Source organism: Mya arenaria, chromosome 5 (assembly GCF_026914265.1).
Source record: "Mya arenaria isolate MELC-2E11 chromosome 5, ASM2691426v1".
In the NCBI taxonomy this organism is placed as follows: Eukaryota; Metazoa; Mollusca; class Bivalvia; order Myida; family Myidae; genus Mya; species Mya arenaria.
In genome coordinates, this window is record NC_069126.1 from 64,655,646 (window position 1) to 64,678,605 (window position 22,960).

The 22,960-nt window shown below is 38.3% G+C and overlaps 1 protein-coding gene across 1 annotated transcript; it reads right to left on the reverse strand.

Annotated features, from left to right (window-relative positions):
* Window positions 1-3,343: 3,343 nt before the first annotated feature.
* On the reverse strand, window positions 3,344-22,819 carry LOC128235157 (uridine phosphorylase 1-like). The gene is made up of 8 exons (XM_052949899.1): window positions 22,509-22,819; window positions 15,130-15,250; window positions 14,498-14,647; window positions 13,965-14,079; window positions 12,409-12,479; window positions 6,592-6,730; window positions 5,554-5,700; window positions 3,344-4,281 (listed from the first exon to the last, which is right to left on the reverse strand). Exons 1-8 carry the CDS (start codon window positions 22,571-22,573, stop codon window positions 4,145-4,147), a joined length of 945 nt encoding a protein of 314 aa, XP_052805859.1. The 5' UTR covers window positions 22,574-22,819; the 3' UTR covers window positions 3,344-4,144.
* Between the last annotated feature and the right edge of the window lie 141 nt (window positions 22,820-22,960).

The window sequence follows — 22,960 nt, forward strand, 5'->3', positions numbered from 1 at the left end:
TTCTTGTACGCAAAGACAAAATCACTTTAAGACGTCGAACAACATATCGTCACTATTTGTACAGGTTTATAGCTATGTGTTTCTCTTTGTAAAGATGTGCATATTATGATATTACTACTACTAATAATAAAAGCATGTACAGTAATTATAGCATATCAAGTATAAATAAAGCACATCCACAAATTTGTTTGTAATAAGAGTTCGTATATTCTCGTAGTAGTCGTACTAAGACATATATGTAAAGATTTAAACAGCATGTGTACGAGTCGACAAAAATTGACATGCTACTGTATTTAATGGCATCACACCGAGAAACAATTTCTCTTGAATCGCAATACAAGAAAAAACTTTTAATAACATTTTCATAATTTAATTTAAATCAAAGCGAAAGAATTTCTCATTATTTGATGCAACTGATAAATCCATATGAATGTCACAAGCAATATTGTAATAGAGGATGTTAATTTTAATATGCTAAAAGCAAGAAGTGATATCATGAATCATATATTTTGTTACTGGTGGAAAAGGTTAATAGGTAGAATCCAGAGCAAAGCAAACAGTTCTAACTATGACAATTATCATGTCAGAAGATATATTAATATCAAATAAATCAATTAACACAGTCTCTATTATAATCTAAAATTTATGTCCTCTACAAATGGAAAAGTTGTGAATTGAGATTGAACTGGTTAAATGCCTGTTTTTATGAATAACAGAAACCATAAAAGGCTAATGCAGTCTGGAAAATACTAAATTCTTAAGTTGTTTTCATTATTAAAATTACAACTTTGACCTTTTATGCGTGCAAATTTTAAATCGCTTCTGAAGGAGGTTATTCCGGGTTGAAAAAAAAACAACAACAAATAGAGGTAGGACCCCAAACGGTTACTTTGCTTCAGTAGGGGGAAGGTCTAATTCAAAGGTGCATTACTTCCCGGGGGTTATATGTTTAGATGGAATAGCTTCCCTTTTATTTGAAACACTGGTACTAACAGTAATATCCACAAACGTCACGCCACCAGTCTTATCAATAATCACCGTGATTCATAGGCCTGTCAATCTCGTCAACTTTTTCACATGTACATTTGCCTGAATGATTAGTTTGTTCACTTATTTCACCCTTATGGCCGGGCAGAGGACCACCTACTCATTCACAGTTACCAGGGCAAGGGTTTCCCTAAATTGTGCTCACTTTGGCACTTAGAGAGGATAGAGGTTGTCCTTCCTCGGAATTCTGCCCCGGCTCTGCCTTTCACCTGATGGGTAGAGGGAGGATAGAGGTTGTCCTGCCTTGGAGTGCTGCTCCGGCTCTGCCTATCACCTGATGGGTAGAAGGAGGATAGAGGTTGTCCTGCCTTGGAGTGCTGCTCCGGCTTTGCCTATCACCTGATGGGTAGAAGGAGGATAGAGGTTGTCCTGCCTTGGAGTGCTGCTCCGGCTTTGCCTATCACCTGATGGGTAGAAGGAGGATAGAGGTTGTCCTGCCTTGGAGTGCTGCTCCGGCTTTGCCTATAATCTGATGGGTAGAAGGCTGTCTGGAGGATAGAGGTTGTCCTTTTTTTGGAATTCTGCTCTGGCTTGGCTAATCACCTGATGGGTAGAAGGTCTGACGGGAGGATAGAGGTTGTCCTTCTTTGGAATGCTGTTCCGGCTTGGCCTATCATCTGATGGGTAAAGGGAGAATAGAGGTTGTCCTTCCTTGGAATGCTGCTACTTCTCGGCCTATCACCTGATGGGTAGATAGAGGACATAGGTTGTCCTTCTTAGGAATGCTGCTCCAGCTAGGCCTATCATCTGATGGAGAGAGGGAGGACAGAGGTTGCCCTTCTTATAAATGTGTGTGTGTGTGGGGGGGGGGGGTAATAATTAGTGTTACGCGTTTGTTTACTTCATTAATTGTCAGGACAATGGCCTTGCAGAGGTTTGGATGGGTGCATGTAGGTAGGGATTGTCCCAATCATAGTATCAATCATGTCTTTGTACATAACTGTTTGATAATGTCATCAAAATCTACTGGTACTTTAAATAACATGGTAAATTCAGTTTCTCCTCTTAGCACTTCTTCACAAATACATTTAGTTCTAGCAGCCTATAGTAAAAAATAATAACATTTTCTTACCAGCTACACATTACTATGTCATGCTATAATTCTTATGTACATATGATTAATGCTACTTACTACTTTTATGTTTAAAATGCATGTATACTACATATTATTATTATTCTGTATTAACATTATTATAGTCAAAGAACTAACCATTTTACAGTGGTATGTCTACTAGCGGAGCCGTGCACATGCGGATAGTTACAAAGCCGGGAAAAGTAGTTCAGATCAGATCTATCTTTCCAAGACAAAAAAAATATAAAAAGCTGTTAAAATGGTATATCTGTGAGAGTGCAGCTTTAAAATGATCTGGAATCCAGAAAACCATTTGGTATAGAAATGCTTTGTTAAGCGGCACGTACACAATTGCTGACCAGTTAACTGATTGTATATAATAGAGGAATGTTGCTGACGACAAAGGTGAAGAAGGGTTTTATAAAAGGCTGACCACGTAGATGAAAAAGGATTTTTTGAATGTTAAAATGAATATATTTTGCAGAGTTATTCTTTTGAATATAAGGTCTGAGTTATAAGTGCAAATGCCAACTTGCTCTATAACTGAACTTGAACCGAACGCCGACGCCGGGGCGAGTAATAAAGCCTCCTTATTCTTCGAGCTAAAAATTGGAATCGGCAATGCAGACGACCAGACATATTGTAAAACTTGCGGAAACGGTAATAAAACAAATATTAACAACTGGTTTATTAATATTCTTTAAAGAAATAGTAAAAACGCAAATTATGCGAAAGCCTCAGTTGGAAATGTTGGGCGAACGACCACATCATTTTATTATTTTTGAAGGGACTGCGACTTTATGTTGTATAGTTCAAACACAACGCCCGCTCCGTTCAAGTAGCTTTATTAAATGTTCTAAACAGCGTCACGCTCCCAGCAGGATCCTAACACCGAGCGATATTAACGTCCTCCCTGCTAAAAGGCGTCCCGCCCAAAAAGCTCTCTTCGACCAAAGCTCCCTGACTAGCAGCCAAACCGACCTTTATATACTACACCGCACTAGACAGGTTATGCAAGTTCCAGACGGGTTATGCAATCTAATTGCATACACTTGACCCTGGGATGAGGTATCAGTAACACTATACTAGTATGTTATATGTAACACTTCATCTACACAACGATTCATACATTACATTATCAAACACGTGCAGATACAATAAACCAAACAAATTATTTGAGTTGTAAGTTTATTATGATCAAAATGTTAGCAATCTATGTACAAATAATGCATACAAAGGTCAGGACGTGGTTATTTTTACCACAAAGTAAAACTGACGTATATTTCTTGTATACATATAAAAACAATACTTGTTAGTCGTAAAAAATGATAGCACCTTATCTACTTGCTGCGAAACCTGAAAAGTACATGCTTTAATTCCTAAAAGAAGTCTCCCCAATAACGCACTTGATTGGAAAGTGCGGTTATGCCAGTTTATCACCCTACGGTAAATAAATAATGATGATGAGAAGGTTGCAGAATACCGGGGATGTTTGAAGATGTTCTTGTAGTCATTAAAATGGTTGATAGTTGTGACGAACAAATTTATATTTAACGATATGACGTCATGATTAAACACAAAAATTATTTAGGTTAATAATTCAAAAGTGTATGAAAACAAATCACAGCGAATAATTGACCAAAGGCGACCGCCGAGCGACGGGCAGACAGAAAATGAAACGGAAATGTATTGAACGAATGCAAGCTGCACTGAAAACAAGAAATGCATACTCAGTCTGTATAACACTTTGTTCTATAAAAACACATGTCTTCAACATATTATATCTCAAAACAAACCCACATCAATGGCAAATCACAATAATTCTGGCAAAATAAACGCCAGTGCGTTGATTTGGCAAACTATTGAAACAATTCAAAAATATGTACAAGAATGTTTAATTTAATCACAAGAGGCATTTAGCGGTGCGCACACGAGGCATGTATCGGTTCGCCTGAAGAGTGAAACGCCATTGCAGTGCTTGATCGACAGGCACGGACGACGTAGATCAGCGGAGAAGGGAAGCGGCTAGAGATCAAGGCGGTTCCGGATGTAACGGGCCACGAGGATCTGTGGGTAGGTCTGCCACTCCTGTAACAGCTGAAGGTTGTTGGTGATCCCGTCTCCCTCGCACCGGTCGACCAGCGTTACACAGCATACTGCCCCTGAACAGACGGAAAGACGATGGTTGAATAGTTAGCATTTTTTGATGTCATAAATGGTGATATTGATTGTCATTTGTCCGATACTGCAGTTTATCAACTTAAGAAAAGCTAATCCGTCTGGATGTATTTTTCTTCACAGCATACGGCGGCATTGGTTTTAACTTTAATACAGGGAAACATGACAACTCCCTTGTTCTTGGGAAAACATGGAGGTAACACCGCTATAATTGTTTAATTAGGGAGAAGGATCCAGTTTTAGCTAATTGTGACATTATTTATCAAGTAAATGACCGGCATACAGTTAACCACTTTGATTATGGAGAAATAGAAAGAAGATAATAGCTATAACCAGATTGAAGAAGAGGAAGCAAAAAATAAAAATGTTTTGTTTTTTTTAGATTATCAATGCTTCTAAACCTGTACGTTCCTTCTCCAGCCTTACCCGATAACCGTGGGGTCAGATAAGGCCGCTAAGCTTACCCGGCAGGTTAGTCCGGTCAAAGAGGACGGTGAAGCCCTCCCGGTACGTTAGCGCGGTCACAGAGGGCTGTTTAGCTAACCCGGTATGTTGGCCCGGTCACATGGGTCATGAAGCTTACCCTGTATGTTATGTCAAATTTGGCCGTGAAGCTTAACCAATATTCTTGACCGGTCACAGAGGTCCGTAATGCCGGTCACAAAGGGTTTTGGACTTGCTGGCCCGAACACTGAGGGCCGTTAAGCCTTCCCGGTATGTTGGCCCGGTAACACGGAGCCGTGAAAATTATCTGGTCTGTTGGCCCAGTCGCAGTGGGCCATGAATTTCACTCGGTATGCTTGCCCCGTCCCAGAGGGCCGCTAAGCTTACCCGTTATGTTGGCACGGCCGAAGAGGGTCATGAAGATTACCCGTTATGTTTGCCCGACCGAAGAGGACCGTGAAGATTTCCCGGTATGTTGGCCCGGGCGAAGAGCTGACCCGTTATTTTGGTTCGTAAAGCTTACCTGGTATGTTGCCCTGGTCAAAGAGGTCCGTGAAGCTTACCCGATATGTTGGCCCGGTCAAAGAGGTCCATGAAGCATACCCGGTATGTTGGCCCGGTCACATAGTGTCGTGAAGCTTACCCGGTATGTTGGCCCGATCACATAGTGTCGTGAAGCTTACCCGGTATGTTGGCCCGATCACATAGTGTCGTGAAGCTTACCCGGTATGTTGGCCCGGTCACATAGTGTCTTAAAGCTTACCCGGTATGTTGGCCCGGTCACTCCGGTCATAGAGAGCCGTGCAACTTACCTGGTATGTTTGCGCGGTCACAGAGAGCCGTGAAGCCAAGGGACTCCATTTCCATGTTGGTCACCCCGCGGTCCGCTATCTCCCGTAACCATAGCAACTTCTCCTCCTCCTCGTGTTCACAGAACGCCCCGTCCATCCGTCCCTGACCTAGTGGTGTAAAAAGAATTGAAAACAATACCATCCTAAAAACAACATTTTCAAAATCATTAACACGCGTCAATGTGGTGGCCCTGACCTAGTAGAAACAAGAAACGCAGCAATGCAACGAAACCAGGTTTTTAATGATTGACAGAAGAACTTCAGCCTGTGTCTGTTTTTCTATTTTAAGTAACAGTGACCTTGAACCTAGGGACCCCAAATGCAATCCATGAAAGGTATCTATAAACTCTTCCTGTACACCAAGTTTAGTCAAGATATGTCATCCCTAACTAAAGTTCTTTAGTTTCAACCGTTTTTCTATTTTAAGTAACGGTGACCTTGACCTTCAACCTAGGGACCCCAATCGCAATCCCATGAAAGGTACCCATAAACTCTTTCTATAGACCAAGTTTGATTAAGATCTGTCAACCCTAACTAAAGTTATTCAGTTTCAACTGTTTTTCTATTTTTAGTAACAGTGACCATGACCTTGACCCTTGGGACCCCAAACGCAATCCCATGAAAGGTATCCATAAACTCTTCTTATAGACCTATTTAAGATAACATATGTCATTCTTAACTAAATTTATTCAGTTTCAACCGTTTTTCTATTTTTAGTAACAGTGACCTTGCCCTTGACCCTAGGGACCCCAAACGCAATCCTATGAAAGGTACCCATAAATTCTTTCTATAGACCAAGTTTAGTCAAGATATGTTAACCCTTACTAAAGTTATTCAGTTTCATAGGTGAGTTTGACGCCGCCCGGCCGAACCTTTTTAGATGTTTTATCATTAGTACACACAATTTGTTCACATTTTACAATAAATAAATACAAATGATTTGCGACCCTATAACGTGAACGAGACCCGTAACATGTATACTAAAAGTGTATAAATCACCTTCATAGAAATCATCGGCACACAGGGTGGTTCCTAGCACGGTTTTGAACTTGTCCTCGTTTTGGCTACAGGCATGGAGTTGGCGGATAAGGTCGCTGTCCACTTTCGCCGGCCGTTCAACCGCACGCCCGAGGATGTACTAGCAAAATAAATGTGTTTTTATTACAAATTGAACTCGCCAATGAGGACAGAGAGAAGAGAGAAAGTTTATTCATGGAAATATAACACACAATATATATTTGAAATAGGCCAACATGACCCGTGATCAAAACAACATAGAATATGTAATGGTGTACGTATAGAACTACAAATAGTGAACATGTAAACTATATAACAAGTATGTTGTATCAAATAGATAAATAAATAGCAACTGCATCTATTGAGTTCCTCACATATCATGAATAATAAATAAATGAATTAAACTCTAAAATAGTACATTTGTATAATATTATTAACAGCAGTATTTATAAAATTTGATAACTTTCGAATAACGTCCCATTCACTATACTGTAGTCTAAATTTGAAATCGAAAGCGAAAGTTATTTAGACTATTACAGGAATCGATTAAATAGCTTATGTCGGCATGGAACTTTTGCCTTACTGAAATAAAATTCTTTTTCCAAATATTTTTCTATAAATTAAATACGAGTGGGAGTCAATAAGTTCGTGAACGACCCCTTTTTGTCGCTTATTGTACATCTTTTTTTTTCTTGAATTGTTTTTAACATCATATTTCACATGTGATTTAATAAATATGGAAATTAATTACTAACTTATTTCATATTTTAAATATTTTATATTGATTTATTATTATACACTGTCAACAACGCGGCGCACTTTGAAATGGCACTGTATCTAACATAACAATGTTATATAAAGTACGTCATTTTTGCGGGAAAAGAGCGTGTGATTCAGGCGAGACTTTTACTGACGTCACTTTGACGTGTCGATCATGTATATACGAAGTTTTGACGTCATACCATAAACAACAACGGTGCGCTGACCTTTTAAAATACCCACACTAGGATTATCTTCAAGTAAATGATGTCAATGGATAACGTTGAGAAGCGGGCTGTCATTAAGCATTGCGTTAGAGTCTGAATGACGCCCACCGACACGCTCAAGTTCATGAACCAGGGAAACACCGGACAATCATGTAAGCGAAGTTTAGTTTACAAGTGGCACGGGGGATTTTCAAATGGGAGAGAGGACATCAACGATGACAAACGAGCAGGAAGACCGGTAACCAGTGACTCATTGAAGCTAGCTGTTGCATCCGAGCTTTCTACCGACAGACGAAGAAGCATCGACGAACTTGCAGATATGTTTGATTTATCGCACGGCACAATGCATAAAATAATTACAAACGATCTGGGAATGAGGAAAGTCTCAGCACGATGGGTGCCGCGACTTTTGTCGGAAAATGAAAAAAAAACGTGCGCGTGGAAACGTCACAGTGCTTTCTGGCACGTCACGCCAGAGAAGGCGACCATTTCTTAAATAAAATCGTCACGTGCGATGAAACATGGCTACACTTCTATGACCCTGAAACAAAAGCTGAGTCAATGGTATGGAAACGACCCTCTTCACCGCCACCAAAGAAAGCAAAGGTCATCAAGTCAGCGAAAAAAGTGATGTTCAGAAGGTAAACAGTATTAAAAGTCTAAAAATATTGTTTTATAAGTTGGATTTAAATATTATATTTTAAAGAAATGCTTATTTACAAAAATAATAAAGTGTTTCATGTTTGTTTCTTTTATGATTAATTCCCTAATTTTATTTTAATTTGTTCACAGGTTCTGCGCCGTGATCTCGTTCACGCCATCCAGAAGAAGCGCCCGGATGTTGAGATCGAGAATCTCATCTTTCACCAAGATAACGCCCCGGCCCACCGTGCACAGGAAACACTGATGACGATTGACTTTTTAGGATTTGAGCTTCTCAATCATTCGCCGTACTCACCTGACCTCGCCCCTATGGACTTCGCGATTTTTCCAAGACTGAAGGCCGATCTTCGCGGGAGACGTGTCGAATGTCTGGCAGAGCTCCGCAGCGCAGTCCAGTCATCGTTCGCGTCCCTGTCCGAGACATGGTTCACAGAGGTGTACCGGAAATGGGTCGTCCGCCATCAGAAATGTGTCCAAGAGAGTGGAGAGTATTTTGAGAAACAGTAACCCCCATAACGTCAACGTCATAACATTGTTCCGAAGTGCGCCGCGGTATTGCAGATGGGTATTTTGTATTTTTTATTTATATTAGTAATTGTTATTGTATTCACATTTATTTTTTGTACATGTTTTGAAAACATATTGGTTATTGTGTATATTAAATTTCATTACACGCAAACGCGCATTTGTTTTTTTTAAAACGCTCGTTTACGAACCTATTGACTCCCCCTCGTAGTTGTACAGTGTGTGATTTGTTCTTTATAGAAAAATCTGGTTAACAATCAGTTATCTTCGACCTTCTTTTCGTCAGTATTTCTTTGGGTTGCATAGTGTGTTTACATTTACGACGTTGACACACGAGTGAAGGTAAAGATTATTCAAAACACAACAAATAATACCGAATAATAAGTGTCATGTGTATATAATAGATGCAAAAATATGGAAAGTGTAAAATTGAATTTCAGATGAAGTTAAGTGACATATGCAATTTTGTTTGAACAAGGATTAACGTTACTTTCGATTTGAGACAGTAGAAACAGTTCAGTACACGATGGATAATCAGATAAGTTTATTAACTGATAATTAGCTGATAAAAGAAATTTAGTACAGTTGTCTTTCATTTAATACAACATTTAATGATGAGATTCTTCAGAATCGAAGGATATGGTAGACATAGAATAAATGACTTAGATTTGAATGGATAATTTAATAGTTTCATTTATTATTAATAATGAATTACCAGTCTTTATTAAAAGTTAATTGGGAGTAGGACTGGTCCCAGTTGTTATAACCAGTAAAAGAACAAAATATAATGTAAATAAGAAAATGTTTTTGTAAAATCCGATTTGAATGCATTTCTTTGTGTCTTGTTTTCTTTTCAGTTCCAGTCCCTGTGTCTGCTGTCTCATGTAATTATACATTTGAAGGTAATTCGTAGTTTATAGTTTTCTAATTGTTGCATCAGTTATCAACTGTAACAGTATTAGCTTGCCGTCGTAATTCGAAGGCGTTATATGTATAAACAGCAAGATGTCTAAGTATGCATACATTGTTAGACTGTAGCATATCAGTACATTTGAACATGCTTGGTCTTAATCTAAAGTATTTCTTAATATATCTTACACGTAATTCATCATATAACTTGCACTCAAACAGAAAATGATATTTATCTTCTAATGTGTTACAAATACTACAGAGCCTTTCATTTCGTGGAATGTTAGACCACCTTCCTGTTTCAATATTTAGTATATGTGATGACACTAACAATCGTGTGAGGGCAATTCTATATTTCTTCACATTAACATTCTTCAGGTAATTGCTAAGCTCAAATTTTGTAAATATCTTGTAAAAGGAGGCCCTAGTTGAGCTTTCAATTCTACTGTACCAGCTTTGAATAAATGTGTCTTTAACACGTTGTTTAAACCCACTAACAAATTTATTAATATTAGCAACTCCCTGTGCTAACCATACATCATTAAAACCAAAATTACATAGCATATTTCGTAACATAGATACCCAGTTGATACATCTAGGATTGTTTTCAACATCTTGCAGTAAAACATTGTACATAACTCTCGTATATTTTCTATCTGCACATTGTAATATCTTAAGTCAGTATTTAACTATAGAAGTAAGTCGATGCGAGTTCTACCTAATTCTCCATATTTAAAGTCATTTTGCGTCGTTATTTTAATACACATCAAGCTTTTACAAAACATAGTATGAATTCGTTCAATACCACTGGCCTTGGAAAACCGCCAAACTTCACAACTATAGAACAATATAAGTTTAACCAACTTATCAAATAAATCAAGAACATGATCAACAGATATGTTCGTGAATTTAAACAAATATCTTTTAAGCTTGTAAACATCTTTTTGGGCTTGATCTGATAGGGTTTTTTGACATTCTACCCATGAGCCACCTGACGTCATGACTACTCCAAGATAACAATAAACCAAACAAATTATTTGAAGTGTAAGTTTATTATGATCAAAATGTTAGCAATCTATGCCAAAATTACAATGTCATCTGCATACATTAACATAAATAATTTCAACAATGAAGCATCAATACCATTAGACCCCTTAAGAAATAACTCATCCTCTAAATCATTAAGGTATAAGGAGAATAAAAACGGGCATAGACATTCCCCTTGTCGTACATCAAGTAAACTTTCAAATATTTCACCAGTATCTTTTAGTAACTTTACTCTAGATTTCACCTTTTGATACATGCTTTTAATGACATCAAATAATTTACCTCTAATACCTAGCTTATACAGTTTATACCAAATATTTTCTCTATTAAAATAATCGAACGCTTTAGAATAGTCAACAAATAGGCAATATAGCTGCTGCTTTTTATTAATCACATGATTAATAAGGCTGTTTAACACAAAAATGTTATCTACTGTACCCATTTTGGCCCGAAAACCAGCTTGTGCTTCAACATAAATATAGTTACTTTCTGCCCATTTGCTTAGGCGTTCATTTATGCATTTTGTAAACAATTTACCGATAACACTTAACAAGGTTATACCTCTAAAAAATTTAACATCATCTAATGAACCTTTTTTATATATTGGAATAATATATCCTTCACTCCATTTATCTGGAAAATAACCAATTTGCATAATCTTATTAAAAAGAATCAATAATATTTGGCCTAATACATTTTTACCATGATACAGGAGCTAATTTATAATTTTATCTGGTCCTGAGCTGCGACCCATATTTAAATCTTTTATATTCCTTAAAATGCTCATCAATGCTAAACGGCAAATCTAATTCCCTAAACATAACTTTCATTTCACTGTTCATAATGTTCTCATTAAAATTTAAGATATCTTCATCTGGTTGAAAAAATCTATCATCTGGGTTATCAATAGCTTTAAAATATGTAGTAAAATTGTCTAATGAAATGACATGACAGTGGAACAAAATCTACATATAAAATATGTTGATGCTTAAAAACAGTGCGTAGGAAATGGATTATACCACATAACCCCTTTGATTGAGAAAATAAAGCATTAAAAGATTCATGAATTATTGCACGAGTGAAATTTATAAGATATGAATTTTATTAAAGCTGCGCTCTCAAAGATATACAGTTTTTACAACCTTTTTTATTTTTTGTCTCGGAAAGAGCAAAGTTTTTTCGTAAATATCTGAAAACCAACGATAAAAGACCGCTGACAAAAGATCAGATCGCAGATTTTCATGTTTCCGTTCGAAAAATAATGATAATGATTTATGGCATAAACTGATGTTAATGGTTTAAGAAAAATGTATAAAACATTTTGAACTTAATGTAAAAATCTGCGATCTAATGTTTTGTCAGCAGTCTTATATAACTGGTTTTAATGCATTTTCGCAAAAATTGGCTTTTTTTAAAAGTTGTCAAAACGTTCAATCTGTGAGAGTGCAGCTTTAAACAAGGTCTTACACAATCAGCTAGATGTTGTAGTTCACTAGCGGATCCGTCTCTAAAACCGTCAAAGATTAGTTTTTACTTTAATGTAGAAAAAAAGTTATAAAATACACCGAAAATGCAGCATTTCGGACAAGAACTTTTAGATAAATTCCAAACCCCCATGCCAACACTTTATACCAAATAAGTTTCGGTTTTGAGTGACGGGCGAGCCCACCTGTTTATAGACTGGTTCCAGTACGCCGTTGACAACCTTCTCGCTGATGACCACCGTGCCGGGCTCCAATCCTGAAATGTGAAATAAATAGTGGCAAATCATAATCCACATTTGTTTACAGAGAACAATCAGATCCCATTGAGAGACTTTGTGGTTGTTTTTATTTCAGTCGAAAAGAAAAAGAATTCAATAGGTATTACAACCAGAGTTGTGGGACTTGTTACACATACACATAATATGCAGAAATCTATATGCAGAAACTTGTCCATGGCAAAATGTGTATCCTGTTGATTTTAAATGTGTATCCTGTTGATTTTAAATGTGTATCGTGTTGATTTTAAATGTGTATCGTGTTGATTTTAAATGTGTATCGTGTATCGTGTTGATTTTAAATGTGTATCGTGTTGATTTTAATTTAAGGGTTGTTTAGTTATGGCCAAATTGTAAGGTGTTAACGCGGAAAAAATGTCTTCTACAACCACAAGACGTATGAACTTACTTTTCTTCATACACATGTAATAATTGATCGTTAAAACGAATATCCTAGGAATAAATACATACTATGTAGGAACTCATTATTGTGTTGAAAAACAAACTCGCACCGGTTTTCTTGAGGTTTTTGCCCGTTAAATGAAATATACCAGCTTCTTCAAAATATTTATCTGCAGAATATTCAAATCCATCCAGACGCGGATATTGTTCACACATTTTGTTAGTATCCATAGTTGTTTCTACACACATTAAAATCAAAATAGTTTAACTTCATGCAATGACTGGATCCGTATTGACACTGTACATTATATACGTGCAGTACATTTTGTGAATTTCGCTCACAGCGGGACCTCGAGAATATATATAAGATATAACACAACCGCTACAGAAAAATACCGAAGCGGGATTAAGATCCTATAATACCATCTGATTATAATTATAAATAAACGCTCGATTTGACCTGTCGGGGAGTAATTATATGGACAGAAGGCTAGCTCATGATAATGCACCAGTTAATTGTAACTACGACCCCCCCCCCCCGAGATCCGGGGGTATACCGAAGATAGTCGGGGAAATGGGCCGTTTTTTACCTTCCAGGTGGGCCGCAGTGCCGGGTGAATGCGGTGGTTTTGTCTTCGCGCCAAAAATAGCGAGGAATATACTTTACCTAGGGTCCCTCGGGTGCGGGGGTATTTGACGGGGATAATACCAGCAGTTCGTGACCGCAGGGCGGGGATTTTACCCGGGCTTGGCTAGACCGAAAGTAAAAGTCCCCGCTATTCTCCGGACCTGCGTGGGGGCGTGGTTACAATCGACTGGTGCATTAGATTATGATAACAACATTATCAACACTATTAATTCATAGATATATTAATGTACGAATTATTTGAGTGTGTGTCCGTACGAGCGTGCGTGCGTGCGTGCGTGCGTGTGTGTGTTTTAGTTTAGTATTGCAAATCTTTGAGTAGTCGTTGTTAATGAATACCCATTATGCAAAAGGTTTTGGCTGTGTTAAACTATCTAGGTAGAAGTATAGAATCATTCCGGAAATGTCGTCATCTTACCTATACCACCGCACGTGCCAATGCGAAAGAATGTGACGTTTTCACAACCAGCATAGTAGATCAGCTTCACAATCTCTTGAAAGACGATGGACAGTGAGGGGATGCCGATACCGTGCTGCAAAGAGAGGTGGGAGAAAAACAGTGCAAGTTGATACGTGTCACAGTTAAACTACAGAATGTGACGTCTTTTCCTCTGACATATGACACCTATATAACAACGCTTGGAACACTATTGTCCATATTGAATTATCTATACTGAGAGGGTTGACAAATGCATTGTATTTTAGAAAACAAATGTTATAAAAAATACTAAATAAAATACCAAGTATGATATGTCATGAAAAGCGTTATTTAACACGGCAATAACATGTTGCTAACACTTCTGCTATCTATCTACAATGGCATGTATTAAAACAAACTTTAATAGAATGGGCGTAAACATGTTTGTCGCAAATGGATACTTGCTTTGTGAAATGCATCTTGGCACAATCTCAACTAGAGATTAAGACGGACGCAGCGACCGTAATACTTACGCTGACGGAGAGAACTGGTCCGGCCTTGTACACGGCATAACGGTCCGTGCCGGCAGCGAAGTTATGAACCGTGTCGCTGACATCGAATTCACGCGCGATAAACCACGCAAACTTTTCCATTCGTGTCGCTTGGCCGCCAAAACACACAACCTGAATGAGAATATATACGAAGTAACCACCATGATTGTTTGGGTGCTAGGTCAGATGTATTAAGTGACTGCGGGGTCGCCCTGTCTTTAATGTCGTTCACGTATGTCGTGGCATATTTCATTAAAAGGAAATAGATACCATTCAGGGACACAGCTAGCCCTCTATTCGTGTTGGTTCATAATTGTTGTAAGGTGTTTGGGGGCATGCACCCCCTCCCGGAAAGTTTTGACAACAATGGTGCAATCTCGTGCATTCTGGGCGTTCTGTGTTGCTTTATTTAGTACTGGAAATTGGCCAGTTATAGGATCATATATCAACAAATAAACCCTTAACTCGGCGGATGGCTGATTTTTGTCAGGATCATGTGGATTCAGCCGCGTACTCGCGTATGGGCAGCTACGCCCCTGCCGTTCTTCCATAGTCTATAAATTAAAACCACAGAATATGATACGTCAATCAAGCTTGAATTACAGTGTTAATACCTTGACATCTCCGAAGAGGCGCCTGAGATCGTCACTTCCGGTTGAGAGGGCGATATGATAAAGGTGGTCGTCTTGGATGGATTTGAGGCGGGCGTTGTGCAGCTTTACGTGCCCGTTGGATCTAAACAAACAAATTCGAGCAATGTCCAGACTTGATTGGATAAAACATAGTACGGTTATTTAAAAAATATCCGGTATTTTATATTATCATTACATGTATTATTATCAAGTTCATAAGCAATACCTTAAAACAACCATATGTACCATGAAGGTTACTTATGAAGCAATCTTCTTTCAAAATATTGGTTGGAGAGCAGAATCCGGAAATTTTGACAGGTGTTCAAGATTGGAAAGATTTTCTCTTTAGGAATGGTATTGACGGAAATAATACTTGTAGTTACGCAAACTAGGGGTCAATTTCGTATGATTATTTATTATAAATTGCCATGCACTTCAACTGCCATGAAAAACATAAATAAAAAAAGTCAACTGCCGGCATCTGCTTCCCGCCGGATACTGCTCTCCAACCAGTAGTTTTAAATCATGGCAGACATAAGATTAATATGTCGCTTCTTATCTTCATTTGATATATTCAATGTTAGAAAATAAATAGCATTAAAGTTCGTGTTTTCTGATACTGACTTTAAATCTAATGGAGCCTTAATAAAGCACTTCTGAAACTAGGAGAAAGTCCTAAAATAAGGACACATATATAAAGCACTCAAGTCTGGTCTATATATGGAGTTAAGAAGATATATTTGTTTTAAGATACGATTTGATAAACATGTAAATATATATTAAGACAAAAACAGGCCAAGGCAAGGTTAGTTTTGTACTTGAATCGATTGATTACCTGTAAGATATAACGGCAGAATAATTAAGATATTTTTGTATTCGATGTAAACGGATCCGCATGTACTTATCTGCTGCCAGCGAATACTTGACTGATTATATGCAAGGTCATGGATATAGACGTGAGTTAGTTCTACCTCGGATCAGCTTGCAGAAATGCCTGCCAAAAACCATATCAGTCAAACCAATCTCATGAATATGTCTTGAATATGCCTGTGAACATACAATATTGCTCTTTTAAGTACTGTCGTATTAAAACTATAGGTCCATTTATGCAAAACAAAACTACAAATATAGTTAATCCCAAAAGACAAACTATGATCTTGTTTGAACGCACACTCTTCTATCTTCTAGGCCTATCAGACAAACATTCAAGTTTGACCTTGTTTGAAAGCACATTCTTCTAGGCCTATCAGACAAACATTCAACTTTGACCTTGTTTAAAGGCACGCTCTTCTAGGCCTATCAGGCAAACCTTTAACTATGACTTTTTGAAGGCACACTCTTCTAGGCCTATCAGACAATCATTCAACTTTGACCGTGTTTGAAGGCACACTCTTCTAGGCCTATCAGACAAACATTCAACTTTGACCGTGTTTGAAGGCACGCTCTTCTAGGCCTATCAGGCAAACATTCAACTTTGACCGTGTTTGAAGGCACTCTCTTCTAGGCTTATCAGACAAACATTCACCTTTGACCTTGTTTAAAGGCACACTCTTCTAGGCCTATCAGACAAACATTCAACTTTGAACTTGTTTGAAGGCACACTCTTCTAGGCCTATCAGGCAAACGTTCAACTTTGACCTTGTTTAAAGGCACACTCTTCTAGGACTATCAGACAAACGTTTAACTTTGACCTTGTTTAAAGGCACTCTCTTCTAGGCTTATCAGACAAACATTCACCTTTGACCTTGTTTAAAGGCACACTCTTCTAGGCCTATCAGACAAACATTCAACTTTGACCTTGTTTAAAGGCACACTCTTCTAGGCCTATCAGACAAACGTTTAACTATGACTTTTTGAAGGCACGCTCTTCTAGGCCTATCAGACAAACATTCGACTTTGACCTTGTTTGAAGGCACATTCTTCTAGGCCTATCAGACAAACGTTCAACTTTGACCATGTTTAAAGGCACACTCGTCTAGGCCTATCAGACAAACATTAACCCATGACCTTGTTTAAAGGCACACTCTTCTAGGCCTATCAGGCAAACGTTTAACTACGACTTTTTGAAGGCACGCTCTTCTAGGCCTATCAGACAAACATTCAACTTTGACCTTGTTTAAAGGCACACTCTTCTAGGCCTATCAGGCAAACATTTAACTATGACTTCTTGAAGGCACACTCTTCTAGGCCTATCAGGCAAACATTTAACTATGACTTCTTGAAGGCACGCTCTTCTAGGCCTATCAGACAAACATTCAACTTTGACCTTGTTTAAAGGCACACTCTTCTAGGCCTATCAGGCAAACATTTAACTATGACTTCTTGAAGGCACACTCTTCTAGGCCTATCAGGCAAACATTTAACTATGACTTCTTGAAGGCACACTCTTTTAGGCCTATCAGACAAACGTTCAATTTTGACTTTGTTTGAAGGCACACTCTTCTAGGCCTATCAGGCAAACGTTTAACTATGACTTCTTGAAGGCACACTCTTCTAGGCCTATCAGACAAACGTTCAACTTTGACCTTGTTTAAAGGCACACTCTTCTAGGCCTATCAGACAAACATTCAACTTTGACCTTGTTTAAAGGCACATTTTTCTAGGCCTATCAGGCAAACGTTCAACTTTGACCTTGTTTAAAGGCACACTCTTCTAGGACTATCAGACAAACGTTTAACTTTGACCTTGTTTAAAGGCACACTCTTCTAGGCCTATCAAACCAACGTTTAACTTGGACCTTGTTTGAAGGCACATTCTTCTAGGCCTATCAGACAATCATTCAACTTTGACCGTGTTTGAAGGCACACTCTTCTAGGCCTATCAGACAAACATTCAACTTTGACCGTGTTTGAAGGCACGCTCTTCTAGGCCTATCAGGCAAACATTCAACTTTGACCGTGTTTGAAGGCACTCTCTTCTAGGCTTATCAGACAAACATTCACCTTTGACCTTGTTTAAAGGCACACTCTTCTAGGCCTATCAGACAAACATTCAACTTTGACCGTGTTTGAAGGCACGCTCTTCTAGGCCTATCAGGCAAACATTCAACTTTGACCGTGTTTGAAGGCACTCTCTTCTAGGCTTATCAGACAAACATTCACCTTTGACCTTGTTTAAAGGCACACTCTTCTAGGCCTATCAGACAAACATTCAACTTTGAACTTGTTTGAAGGCACACTCTTCTAGGCCTATCAGGCAAACGTTCAACTTTGACCTTGTTTGAAGGCACACTCTTCTAGGCCTATCAGACAAACGTTCAACTTTGACCTTGTTTAAAGGCACACTCTTCTAGGCCTATCAGACAAACATTCAACTTTGAACTTGTTTAAAGGCACACTCTTCTAGGCCTATCAGACAAACGTTTAACTATGACTTTTTGAAGGCACGCTCTTCTAGGCCTATCAGACAAACATTCGACTTTGACCTTGTTTGAAGGCACATTCTTCTAGGCCTATCAGACAAACGTTCAACTTTGACCATGTTTAAAGGCACACTCGTCTAGACCTATCAGACAAACATTAACCCTTGACCTTGTTTAAAGGCACACTCTTCTAGGCCTATCAGGCAAACGTTTAACTACGACTTTTTGAAGGCACGCTCTTCTAGGCCTATCAGACAAACATTCAACTTTGACCTTGTTTAAAGGCACACTCTTCTAGGCCTATCAGGCAAACATTTAACTATGACTTCTTGAAGGCACACTCTTCTAGGCCTATCAGGCAAACATTTAACTATGACTTCTTGAAGGCACACTCTTTTAGGCCTATCAGACAAACGTTCAATTTTGACTTTGTTTGAAGGCACACTCTTCTAGGCCTATCAGGCAAACGTTTAACTATGACTTCTTGAAGGCACACTCTTCTAGGCCTATCAGACAAACGTTCAACTTTGACCTTGTTTAAAGGCACACTCTTCTAGGCCTATCAGACAAACATTCAACTTTGACCTTGTTTAAAGGCACATTTTTCTAGGCCTATCAGGCAAACGTTCAACTTTGACCTTGTTTAAAGGCACACTCTTCTAGGACTATCAGACAAACGTTTAACTTTGACCTTGTTTAAAGGCACACTCTTCTAGGCCTATCAAACCAACGTTTAACTTGGACCTTGTTTGAAGGCACATTCTTCTAGGCATATCAGACAAACATTAAACTTTGACCTTGCTTAAAGGCACACTCTTCTAGGCCTATCAGACAAACATTCAACCTCGACCTTGTTTGAAGGCATATTCTTCTAGGCCTATCAGACAAACATTAAACTTTGAACTTGTTCAAAGGCAAACTCTTCTAGGCCTATCAGGCAAACGTTTAACTTTGACCTTGTTTAAAGGCGCACTCTTCTAGGCCTATCAGACAAACGTTCAACTTTGACCTTGTTTAAAGGCACACTCTTCTAGGCCTATCAGGCAAACGTTTGACTATGACTTTTTGAAGGCACACTCCTCTAGGCCTTTCAGACAAACATTCAACTTTGACCTTGTTTAAAGGCACACTCTTCTAGGCCTATCAGGCAAACGTTTAACTATGACTTTTTGAAGGCACACTCTTCTAGGCTTGTCAGACAAAGGTTCAACTTTGACCTTGTTTAAAGGCACATTCTTCTAGGCCTATCAGGCAAACGTTCAACTATGACCTTGTTTGAAGGCACAACCTTCTAGGCCTATCAGACAAACATTCAACTTTGACCTTGTTTGAAGGCACGCTCTTCTAGGCCTATCAGACAAGCGTTCAACTATGACTTTGTATAATGGCACACTCTTCTAGGCCTATCAGAAAACGTTCAACTATGACCTTTTATGAAGGCACACTCTTCTAGGCCTATCAGAGAAACGTTCAACTATGACTTTTGAAGGCACACTTTTCCAGGCCTATCAGACAAACATTCAACTTTGACCGTGTTTGAAGGCACACTCTTCTAGGCCTATCAGACAAACGTTTAACTTTGACCGTGTTTGAAGGCACACTCTTCTAGGCCTATTAGACAAACGTTCAACTATGACTTTTTGAAGGCACACTCTTCTAGGCCTATCAGAAAAACATTCAACTTTGACCGTGTTTGCAGGCACGCTCTTCTAGGCCTATCAGACAAACATTCAACTTTGACCTTGTTTAAAGGCACACTCTTCTAGGCCTATCAGGCAAACGTTCAACTTTGATCTTGTTTGAAGGCACATTCCTCTAGGCAAAACAGACAAACGTTCAACTTTGACCTTGTTTGAAGGCACATTCTTCTAGGCCTATCAGACAAACATTAAACTTTGACCTTGTTTAAAGGTACACTCTTCTAGGCCTATCAAACCAACGTTTAACTATGACTTCTTGAAGGCACACTCTTTTAGGCCTATCAGACAAACGTTCAATTTTGACTTTGTTTGAAGGCACACTCTTCTAGGCCTATCAGGCAAACGTTTAACTATGACTTCTTGAAGGCACACTCTCCTAGGCCTATCAGACAAACGTTCAACTTTGACCTTGTTTAAAGGCACACTCTTCTAGGCCTATCAGACAAACATTCAACTTTGACCTTGTTTAAAGGCACACTCTTCTAGGCCTATCAAACAAACGTTCAACTTTGACCTTGTTTAAAGGCACACTCTTCTAGGCCTATCAGACAAACATTCAACTTTGACCTTGTTTGAAGGCAAATTCTTCTAGGCCTATCAGGCAAACGTTCAACTTTGACCTTGTTTAAAGGCACACTCTTCTAGGCCTATCAGGCAAACATTTAACTATGACTTCTTGAAGGCACACTCTTCTAGGCCTATCAGGCAAACATTCAACTTTGACCTTGTTTGAATGCACACTCTTCTAGGCCTATCAGACAAACATTCAACTTTTATCTTGTTTGAAGGCACGCTCTTCTATGCCTATCAAACAAACATTCAACTTTGACCTTGTTGAAAGGCACACTTTTCTAGGCCTATCAGACAAACGTTTAGCTTTGAACTTGTTTGAAGGCATATTCTTCTAGGCCTATCAGACAAACGTTTAACTTTGACCTTGTTTGAAGGCACACTCTTCTAGGCCTATCAGACAAACATTCGACTTTGACCTTGTTTGAAGGCACATTCTTCTAGGCCTATCAGACAAACATTCAACTTTGACCTTGTTTGAAGATACACTCTTCTATGCCTATCAGACAAACATTCGACTTTGACCTTGTTTGAAGGCACACTCTTCTAGGCCTATCAGACAAACGTTTATCTTTGACATTGTTTGAAGGCACATTCTTCTAGGCCTATCAGACAAACGTTTAACTTTGACTTTGTTTGAAGGCACACTCTCCTAGGCCTATCAGACAAACGTTCAACTATGACTTCTTGAAGGCACACTCTTTAAGGTCTATCAGGCAAACGTTCAACTATGACTTTGTATAACGGCACACTATTCTAGGCCTATCAGACAACCGTTCAACTATGACTTTTGAAGGCACACTTTTCTAAGCCTATCAGACAAACGTTCAACTATGACTTTTGAAGGCACACTTTTCTAGGCCTATCAGACAAACGTTCAACTATGACTTTTGAAGGCACACTCTTCTAGGCCTATCAGACAAACGTTCAACTATGACTTTTGAAGGCACACTTTTCTAGGCCTATCAGACAAACGTTCAACTATGACTTTTGAAGGCACACTCTTCTAGGCCTATCAGACAAACGTTCAACTATGACTTTTGAAGGCACACTTTTCTAGGCCTATCAGACAAACATTGAAAGTGACACTCATCTTTAAAATCAATACATACACATGTATAACACAATTTTTGAGTGATTAACCCTGAGTGATTTACCACTACTTACAAAATGAAGCATTTATGGAAAATAGTGATTACTAATAACAATATTATTACCATGTATTTCATAGCTGAAAATGCACAAATATTAAATGATTCCGTGAGTGCTAAAAAATTTACAGTGACCAACTTTAGTCTCATAAGGTCGTAATAGCCTGTTTTCTGCACCTTTTAAACACGGTATCCTAGTTAACATTGTTTTCGATATGTATTCATCATTTTCGGTAAATTAAAACAATTGTATTGATGGTGGAACAACTTATACATCTTATTTGACCCTCTTTAAAAACACAATCTTCCGGCTTAATAGACATCGGAAGACAAACAATTTCATTTCACGTCAAACACAGAATACCAAATCATACAAAAATCAATTATCAATTAATGTTTGACTAATCGCCTTGCAGGACAGTGGCATCAGGGGTTCTTGCCATATCTAATCTGACGAATAATCTAATATTCATCATTTCAGTACTAAACTATACCTCCAATGCGATTGTTTAACCTCAATGTTTTATACTACAGCAGCAGCATTTTCAGAAACACTAAATGTAACAAGAAAGAGCTTACGTGTGTAGAGCATCTTCTTTCCCCTCTTCGAAAACAGCAGTTTTGTTGTCTTCAATAATATCCATACTTACAACACCAAAATATATCACGACTTATTTAAGCCGAAGTACACCAGTTTAATTATAAACACAACTACCTACACCTTGTCTGGAAATTACAGTGTAATTAATAGTTAAATAGTGATACTGTTGGTGTGTGTTTAACAACGCGTGTTAAATATGCCAATTTAATTAACCTCTATAAATATATAGGACTTTAAAGCACTATGGCGATATGTATGTATATTAGTATCAAGGATATAACTCGGTGGAAGCAACACACGGTTTGAATTACCGAGACAGAAATGGTTATGGTAAATAAACAGGGTGATGAAATACTGAACGCCGGGGAGGATTGATATTAGGTGGAGATAAGAACTTCCATTGTTTGAAGGCACAATCTTCTAAGCCTAT

What these genes read in the sequence shown, in the direction of transcription:
- LOC128235157 (XM_052949899.1), bottom strand. Translation starts at nt 22,573, where the DNA reads ATGGATATTATTGAAGACAACAAAACTGCTGTTTTCGAAGAGGGGAAA. An exon ending in AAAGAAGATGCTCTACACAC is followed by an intron (nt 15,251 to 22,508) that starts GTAAGCTCTTTC and finishes TTGTTTGTTTAG; the next exon opens with ATCCAACGGGCACGTAAAGC. An exon ending in GACCAGTTCTCTCCGTCAGC is followed by an intron (nt 14,080 to 14,497) that starts GTAAGTATTACG and finishes CTCTCTTTGCAG; the next exon opens with CACGGTATCGGCATCCCCTC.